Below are 10,137 nucleotides of genomic sequence, written 5' to 3' on the forward strand. Positions count from 1 at the left end.
AAAAATGGAAGAAATTATTACACTACTCTTCTAATGGTTCTTGAAAGTAAAGTGTTACTTCATACTATCCGGACGTTAAAGAGTGCTACTAGACGCCTACCTTGATTAGTATATTAATTTGATTAATATACTACCAGCTTAGTATTGAACCTACGAGGTCACATATAAACGAATGTTCTAATCTCTGTTAATGAAATTATTTTAATATTTGATGATTAATTAAATTAGAGAATTTAATATGATAAAATGATTAATTGATTTCAAAAAGGTAGAATATTATTATATTTTTTGCTAGCACTCAAAATATAAATAATATGAAAGATTTGGTGAAAGAAAAAAAACAAACATGTATGATTTTGTATTTGGAATTTGAGTTGAAAAGGCAACTAGATACAAGTTTGACTTGTTCAATTATTATTTCAATTTTAATTGCTAGATGGCTAGCAATAAAAGGTAACAAGAAATAATATAACTTAAAAAATGATACTATTAATAATGATTTTGATTTGATTAGAAATTTGGTATTAGCGTGCTATAAATAGAGCCTTGGGTTGCACCTTAAACAACCAAAAAAAAAAAATCACTTCTCTACTCTTATTTTTTCACTTGTCAAAGTTGTTGACGAATAAAGGTTGGTGTGGATACACGTACACTATTGAATAATTTTTATCCTTCAAAAGTTTATCAATGAGTACACTTTTTAATATGTCATTTGTTTATAATATAATTTAAATACAAAATAGATTCTTTTATTCAACAATGTGTGTTTTTGAACATCTTTTTTTCTACATTGTGAGTATCACTCATATGATCATTTGTTATTGTTGAAAAACTCCGACATTTATTTACTTGAATAGTTTTTCATGATGCACATTGGTCTTCACCTTTGACTTCTAAACTTATGTGAAATTTTTTATTAAAAGTGATTGGCTGACTTGAACAAACCTCCAGAAATGATCTCTGGCAACATGACAGGAGGTTTATCATCTCTGTTCCTACAAAATGTTGATTTTTTTCTTGGCATATGGTATGCTACTTATTGCGTCTCTTGTTCGTTGTTAATGCTGCAGCAATGTGTGTCTATTCAGCATTGTTCATGAGATTCGCATGGATGGTACAGCCACGCAACTATCTAGTTTTTGCTTGTCATGCCTTAAACGAGACTGTTCAACTCTATCACTTCTCCCGATAGGCAAAGGCACAGGGGTAAGCAGCTTGCAAGCAAGCAAAACTTAACTGCTATGATTTTAACTAGTTCTATTTGATGTTACTCTCTGTGATGTCAATGTTTCATATGTTATAAAGGCTATTTTAACTTGTATGATATGATATTTTTGTTTTGAATTGTTCTTTTGTCTATGGATTGTTAGTTTTACCAGCTTCCACCTTTATTTAATTGACTATCACCTGGGGCTCTCTTTGGATATGGTATTTGAAAAGGTTTTGAATTACTCTTATGTCTATGAATTGTTAGTTTTACCTAGCTAGGCCTTTGTATAATCGCAGTATAAAAATGGCCATGCTCTTACATACACTTGATTTATTATGATTTATCGCTATCATTGAGGCATTGACTCGTTGTTAATAATACTCTATTTGACACACACTACTATTAATATGGGTCTTACTAAATAAAAAGAGAGTCCTAGCTAAAATAAATTAAATACTAATCGAAAATATTAATAAAATAGAAATAGAATAGTCTTTTCATATAGATACCTCCAAGTACTTTAGTGCATTCACATAAAATTTATATGACGATAGAGATTATCTTAGAAAGAGTGTTTTATTAACATTTCTCTCTCCATGTAATTGTTTAGCTAAATTCAGCTCCCCACAGGGGCTGCTCCTTTCCACCATGTCTTAATTGGAATTTGTCTTTTATGCATTGTAAGACAGTTGTTTTAACTCAATGGAGCTGTGAATGTCAGTTTTCTGACAAAGTTTGCATCTCTTGCAATTTCTTTTCAAGGCTTCTGTCGGAAAAGAAGGAGGAAGCTTCATCCCAGTGATTTGGTGATGCTAAAAGACTTTCTTGAGTGGAGCGATTTTAAAGATTTTGCATTTGAACTTGGCGATGTATGAATAATTGATTACTGATTGTAAGAAGGGGCTTGTGGAAACTGTAAAAGATTGTGGCTGTGCAAGAGTATTCGGATTAGAAAGGATTGCTCAGAAGTCTAAACTATTTGTTGAAGGCACATGGGTGGGTTTAATATGTCTAACATCTGACTGGCCCAAAAGTCTTTAAACTTATACCATAGGCAAAGGATTTGTCTATTATATCTCATACTGAAATTCCGCTCAATTACTCTACACAGTTGGGCGTTAAGAATTGTACTGTGACTATTTATTCATTGAAACTTGGATGTCATGTTAATCATTTTTAGGTTAATTACTTCTTTCATCTTTATAGTTGTACGATTTATTTTTTTTAGTTCAAGAATTTTTTTAGTCTATATAGTTTATATTTTAATTCTCTTTTAGTCTCTATAGTTTAAAAGTGATTATTTTAGTTTTTATTGTTTGTATTTTAATTTTTTTTAGTTCTTGTAATTTGAAAGTGATTTTTTTAGTTTTTATAATTTATATTTTAATTACTTTTTAGTCCTTACTATAAAATTATATGTAAAAATAATTAGTTATAAATTAGTTAAAAATTATTAAATATTTTTTTATTACAAATTATCTTGCGATAAATTAGTTATAAATTATTTTTTAATATTTTTGTAGTTAATTATAATTGATAATAATACTCATATTTTGATGGTAAGTACTAAAAAAAATTAAAATATAAATTAGAAAGACTAAAAATACTGTTTTCAAATTATAGGTATTAAAAGAAAATTAAAATGTAAATTATAAGAACTAAAAAAATCACTTTCAAATTACAAAGACTAAAAGAATTAAAATATAAATTATATGAATTAAAAAAAAACACTTTAAAATTATAAGAAATAAAAATTATAAATAATGAAACTATAATTAGACTTAATTTTTAATGCCTATTCTTTCTGAAATGTAATCTGATTAAAAATTTGAAAGTGGTTTTAAGCAAAAGCGGCCTTATATAAGATCACAAAATATCATTATAAATTTTGTGGTCTTATATAATATTTAATAATCTTATTTAAATGCCTATTTTGTGTGTCTGAACAATGAAATTGATTAAAAATAATAACATTTTGTGGTCTTATATAATATTTAATAATCTTTTTCCTTATTTAAGGAATTTCAATAAATTTTAACTAATTAGAAATAATGTATTTTAAGTTTGAAAAAATGTGTTATTATCACTCTCCTCTTATTTGTTCTATAGTACTATCACCATTGAATTTCAACTAACCACTAAAATTTTAGTACTGTTTGAGTGAAAAATGTAAGTGGTAAATTTTTTTTTTTATCAATTTGTGATAATAAACTTTCTCGACAAAAAAATTCAATCCCTCTCGACAATCGTTCATAAAAAAAAAAGGTGTTAAACGCATTTTTAGAAAAATGTATTCTTTTGTATTTTCTAGTAAAGATTACATGGAAATCTAAATGTATTATTTATTCATTTATATATAAGTAAAAATAATTAATTTTATATTGATTATGAAAATTAATTGAGATTATTTAATTTTTTTAATCTCAAGTAAAAAGTAAGATTATTTTTAAAATGTCTTTCATTAAAATTTACTACTATGAATAAAAATAAATCATTGAAAATATAATTAAAATTAAATGAATAATATTTTAAAAGTGATAGTATTAAATATAATAAAATTAGTTAGATTTTTTTTATATTTAAGTCTAATCAGATCACTTTTTTGTTTAATATATGAGTTCACAAGTACAATTTATAAGTTGAGGATAAAAAAATACACACTACACATCTCTTTATTAAGACGTTCATGGAAATGATTTTTCAACAATGACAACCAAATACACGCTAAACATAGTAAGAAAATAAGACATTTTGATTTATTTAATTTAAAAAATAAATATTTTTATTGATATTAAGCAACTAAAGTCCAGAGAAGGAATAATGGATGAATTTTTTACATTATTTCAGTGATCAAACATGATAGTATGTAAGGGTGTTTAAATTCAAATCGATCTAAAATATAAAAAAAAATCGCTTAAAATATAAAAAATTGGATCAAACCAATATTTTTTTTTATTCTAATGGTTTTTTCTCAAACCAATCGATTTGGTTCAATTTGTGGTTTGTGTTTTTTAAACCAAACCAAATCGCAAGAGTTATACTAATACTTATATTATTTTAGTATTATGTATTTTATGTATATAACACTTGAGTTTTACAATATTTTTGTAGTATTATGTATATGAATTTATACAATGTATATAACATTTTTTTAAAATGTTTTTTTAAAATATGTTTGGTTCAAAATTAATGAAAATTTATCAAATTTTTATTATAGAAAATTTAACATATTAATAAGTTAAGTAATTTGTTATTAACAATTTTCCTTATGCAATTTAATTTAATAGTTGAAAATAAAATATACATTTTAATGAAATAATATTTTAATAAAAATCGAACTAAACCAAATTGTAAAATATTAGTTTGGTTAATGGAACCAAATCAAATCATATATATTTTTTAAGTTTGATTTGAGTGACTTTTTTTATGAAAAAATTAAACCAAACCCAACCACTAATACTCTTAATCGCATGTGTTTGTGTGTCCAACAGCTATCATTATTAAAATTGTGTTTTGGATAAGATTGCTTGAACTCAAACTATTTTCCTACAATGAGAGTATACTCATGGCGTTTGTTTTAATAGTGGGGAGACCAATGAGAATAGATGCGAATACCCTACAAGTGCCTAGGGAATAATTTGCGAAAGTTTGTGTGGAGTTGATCCTAACAAGCTAGTGCATGTTTGGATACCCATTGCAAAGGAATATTGGTAGCAAAATGAAGTTTGCAAAAACATCTTCATCCTTTTTTTTGTGTTCAGTTTGCAGTGGTCCACTGGGTTTGATCTTAGAATTTGCGCACAACAAGTTGAACTAGTAACCAAACATGCTTCGAATGGTTGGAAGGGTTAGGCTCCAAGCCCATTAGTATCAAGTCGAATACAAAAGTCTTGGCATATGTTCAACTTGTTCTTACTATGATTATTTGACTAGGCAATGCAAGGTTTAACCCCAATGAAATATTGATTTTGTCATGAATGCACCACTAACACATGTAATAGTGGTGGCCTTCGATGTTGCTAAGGAGTTAATGTTGGAGATGCAACGATTGTCAACTAATGCAAAGGGCCTCGTAACAGGTTCAATGGTTGATAGCATCTCAAGAAAATCAATTACAAACCTAAAACTCATGGATAATCATCTCAAGAGATTTCATAGTATTTAAAAACATTTAAGTGCATTGTTTGTGATTTTGACTGTGCAATAATCCTTTAGCTTTTTTATATACACTCCACTTTTTTAGAAAATATACTCCCATTTGTGTTTTTTCTTCTAAAAATTATTATCATATATACCCTTTATTTTTTTTAATATTCTATAAAATATTTTCAGGATTTTTTTTTTGTGTTGTGAAAAGTTCTTTTCAATGTGAAGAAAAAACATTAAAAAAAATTCAAGTAAAATATTAAGACCATTAATATTTAAATTTGTTATTTTTTTAGGTTCTTAAAATTTTAAAAATTATTCTTTTTAATCTCTTGTATGATAAAAAAATTGATGTGTGAGAATCAAAAATAGGATAAAAAATTAACCATCCATCATCGTACGGAATTAAAAAAACATTTTCAATTTTAAAACAACACGTATATGCAACAAAGATAATAAATAAATATAAGGATAAATTATTCATTTGATCTATGTAGTTTCACATTTCATACCTTTTTAATTATTATAATTTGAAAGTAGGTTTTTTAGTTTATATTTTAATTATTTTTTAGTCCTTATAGTTTAAAAGTAATCTTTTTAGTCTTTATAATTTATATTTTAATTTTCTTTTAGTTTCTATAGTTTGAAAGTAATTTTTTAGTCCCTAGAATTTGTAGTTTAATTACCTTTTAGTCCCCACTAAAAAAATATATAAAAATAATTAGTTACAAATTAAAATTATCAACTATTTTTTTTATTACAAATTATCTTATAATAAGTTAGTTATAAATTACTTGTTGATATTTTTGTAGTTAATTGTAATTGATAATATTACTCATATTTTGATAATAAGGACTAAAATAGAATTAAAATATAAAATATACAAACCAAAAATACCACTTTCAAACTATATGAACTAAAAGAGAATTAGAATACAAATTATAAATACTAAAAAAACCACTTTTAAATTACAGAAATTAAAAAATAATTAAAATATAAATTATAAAAACTAAAAAAAATTAAAATATAAATTATAAGGACTAAAAAAAAATACTCTAAAATCATAACTAAAAAAATACAAATTGTGAAACTACATAAGAGTAATTAAACCTGAATATAATAAATATTTGGTGGATGAATAATAATGTTTTGCCATGACCATTCACCAATTAAATACTACCCTCCAAGTATTTATTTGTTTGACATATTGCGAAATCAGGGTCTCGTTGTAAGAGAAGAGGATCGAAAGAGTCTGTGATGGGATCGAATGAAGAAATGGGTCTGGATCAGCTCCCTTCCGCTCTGGTTGCGACCATCATGTCCAAACTGGACATTGCATCCATCTGTTCATTGGCTTCCACCTCATCCACCTTCCGCTCCTGCGCCCGACACATCCTCTCCTTTCTCCCCACTTTCCACCTCCTCGTACCTATCTCTCTCTCTCCTTTCCTTAACCAACCAACGCTCCCTTTTCGGAAATTCCTAAATTTAATTATTTATGTTGCAGGACATTGCGCCTTCGGGGGAGTTGCTGAGACCCTTGCTACCGCCCAATCCCTACCTCACCAATCTCAAGCTCGATTGCGCTGGCCTCGACGATTCCGCAATTGGGTTCTTGCTCAAACCCTCCTTGCACGACCTTTCTCTCCACAATTGCGCCGATTTCAGTGGCAGACTCTTGTCCGAGATCGGCAACCGATGCAACCATCTCAGGTAGTACCCTTTAAGGGAAGAACAGAAAAAGTCCCTGCTACCAAAAATTAACATATGCTGATAAAAAAATTAAACTTTCATCTCATCTTTTTACTGCTTTAACTCTGTTGTCCTTTACTTCAGGTCTCTCTATTTGGGCTCCGTGGCTGAGAAAAGAGGGAGGGCAATTCATATTTCTGATCTCCAGGAGTTACTCACCGGTTGCTCCCACTTGGAAGTAATCCATCTTAACTATAAACTCAACCTTATTAATTGGATTTGTGCCTTTTTCGTTCTTCAAATTTATTCCAATTTGGGCATTTCTATATGTTTGCATAGAATAAGGGGAAATGCAAAGCCTTGGGCAAAACTTAGATACAGTTTCTTAGATCTTGTTTTTACTGATCTCCATTCAAAATTGAAATTCATCTTAGTAATCCGTGTGACCTTTTTCGGTGCACACTTTTATTGCATGGATTATCAATGTGAAACTTCAATTCTGATTGGAAAACGACACAAATAACACTATGAATTATGAAACCATATCTAAGTTTTGTCCATTATAGTATCTATTGAATGACTAATTCTATCACAACATTGCCTTAAAAGACTCTTTATGCTTCTTGAAACCTCTCTCTCTCTCTTATTTTTCCAATGGCATGTTCGTTGATTGTTAATGCAATTTTAAGACTAAATTTTACTCTGATTATTTTTGCAGGCACTGATTCTGATGTTTGACGTCTCTCTCTTTCTACGTCACAACTTTGCTCGAGTATGGGCTTCTGCCTCAGAGAAACTCACTTCTCTTGAGATTGGCTACATTTCTTCAGTGACAGTGACTGAACTGCTTAGCCCAAATTTGGGATCCCAGCTGCCCTCAAATCCTGCTCAACCATCCATACTTCCAAGCATTCAGAAACTGTGTCTTAATGTAGACTATATAACTGATGCTATGGTTGGTACAATATCCAAAGGTCTCATGCTTTTGACCCATTTGGATCTTCAAGATGCACCACTGATTGAACCAAGAATTACATTTGACCTAACCAATGCTGGTCTTCAACAAATTAATCAACTTGGGAGATTGAAACATCTTTCATTGGTTCGAAGCCAAGAGTTCCAAATTACCTACTTCCGAAGAGTGAATGATCTGGGATTACTTCTAATGGCTGACAAGTGTGCAAACATGGAGAGCATATGCCTTGGTGGCTTTTGTCGTGTCACAGACACTGGTTTCAAAACTATCCTGCATTCTTGCACTCGCTTATACAAGCTTAAGGTCACTCATGGGACTCATTTAACTGATCTAGTTTTTCATGATATTTCCGCAACATCCCTTACTTTAACACATGTTAGCTTAAGACGGTGCAATCTGTTAACTAACCATGCTGTTTTGAGTTTGGCATCAAACAAGGTACTTAAAATTCTTGACTTGAGAGATTGCAGGAGCCTTGGGGATGAAGCTCTCCAGGCCATTGGCACTCTTCCAAGACTGAAAATTTTACTATTAGATGGCTCTGATATAACAGATGCAGGACTTTTGTACTTAAGACCATCTGTTATTAGCTCACTGTATGCATTGTCGCTTCGAGGGTGCAAGAGACTTACAGATAAATGCATCACAGCTCTATTTAATGGCTGCTGTGTGCTGGAATTACGAGAACTGGATCTATCTAATCTTCCTAACCTCTCAGATAATGGAGTTCTGCTGCTGGCAAAAAGTCGGATTCCCTTTTTTGAACTCCGTATGCGACAGTGCCCTCTAATTGGTGATACTTCAGTTATGGCATTAGCTTCAATGCTGGTTGATGAGGCCAAACATGGAAGCAGTTTGCGATTATTGGATCTTTTTAACTGTGGTGGCATTACACCGCTTGCTTTTCGCTGGTTGAAGAAACCATATTTTCCAAGGCTCAAATGGTTGGGAGTGACCGGAAGTGTTAATAGAGACATGGTAGATGCTTTAGCCAGAAGCAGACCATTCTTACATGTGGCATGCCATGGTGAGGAGCTTGGGGCTGATCCCTATGGCACTTCAGATGGGTTATACACACATGATTATGATGACGTGGATGAATTTGAGCAGTGGCTTCTTGAAGCTGATATTGATAGTGACTACGAAGAGATGGGCGATGCTGAAAATAATGATGAAATGGTTATGTGATTCGCTTTTAAACTCTCATGTGTCTTTATATGACTGTATGTATATCTATGTTTGTCTTTATATGACTATATGTATATCTATGTTTGTCTGTAACCTATTCTCTGGTTAGATGTTGTTTACCACAGGTTTTAGTACCCCAAGACTTTTGTATGATCCTTTCATGTATCTTGCTATGGTTTATTTGGATAATTTTGTGTAAAAGTTTCGTGATTTTTGTATTATTTGGATTTTTTTAACCTTTCAAATCCTTCTCTTTTGTCTAGTATTTTGTTGTATCATTGTATGCCTCGTGACTTTTGTATGATCCTTTCATGTATTTTTCAATGGACAATGTTGTGTTTAAAGTTTCATAATTTTGTTTTGACCAATTTTGACATTATTTAGACTTTTTTTAATTCTATCAAATTCTTCTCTTTTGTCTTGTATTTGTTACTTGTATTTGTTGTTGAGAACTTGTGCCTAAGAGTTAATGGTCATGTATACACAGTATAAAGTAGTTTTATCCTGTCAAGTTTAAGTGTCAATCAATTATAAATTATTGATAGTATGACTTTTAAGATAATTGTTATAAAACTTAACAAATTTATCATATATATTAGATGGTAATGTAAGATAATTTTACTGTCATTGCATAGTCTATTTCTACTTTTCCTAAATCATATTCCCCTAATCCTTTCCGACTACCCCTTGCTTGGGTGTATCTTTGTTTTGTTTCCTTTTCTTAAATAACTTTGATTCTGCCTAACTTTGCCTGTGTATTTTTTGCCTATTAATTTTATGCCAAGGAGTGAGCAATTTAAATCTCTTTAAGTAAATTTTAAGATATAATCGATATCCAATAATTTATATGCATTATAAATAGTATTTTTACCAGTTTATAATATTATTTCTGCTTTATTTATCACCTATTTCTCTTAAATCAAAC

The 10,137-nt window shown here is 29.7% G+C and overlaps 1 protein-coding gene and 1 long non-coding RNA gene across 2 annotated transcripts; both read left to right on the forward strand.

Annotated features, from left to right (window-relative positions):
* Positions 1-1,159: 1,159 nt before the first annotated feature.
* LOC100803106 (uncharacterized) lies at positions 1,160-2,380 on the forward strand. Its single transcript, XR_420327.3, has 2 exons — positions 1,160-1,206; positions 1,973-2,380. It is a non-coding gene; the product is annotated as an uncharacterized lncRNA (long non-coding RNA).
* A 4,161-nt stretch (positions 2,381-6,541) lies between these two features.
* LOC100789353 (F-box/LRR-repeat protein 10) lies at positions 6,542-9,457 on the forward strand. Its single transcript, XM_003555801.5, has 4 exons — positions 6,542-6,781; positions 6,864-7,069; positions 7,193-7,286; positions 7,767-9,457. Exons 1-4 carry the CDS (start codon positions 6,614-6,616, stop codon positions 9,210-9,212), a joined length of 1,914 nt encoding a protein of 637 aa, XP_003555849.1. The 5' UTR covers positions 6,542-6,613; the 3' UTR covers positions 9,213-9,457.
* Positions 9,458-10,137: the final 680 nt, after the last annotated feature.

This window comes from Glycine max, chromosome 20 (assembly GCF_000004515.6).
Source record: "Glycine max cultivar Williams 82 chromosome 20, Glycine_max_v4.0, whole genome shotgun sequence".
NCBI lineage: Eukaryota > Viridiplantae > Streptophyta > Magnoliopsida > Fabales > Fabaceae > Glycine > Glycine max.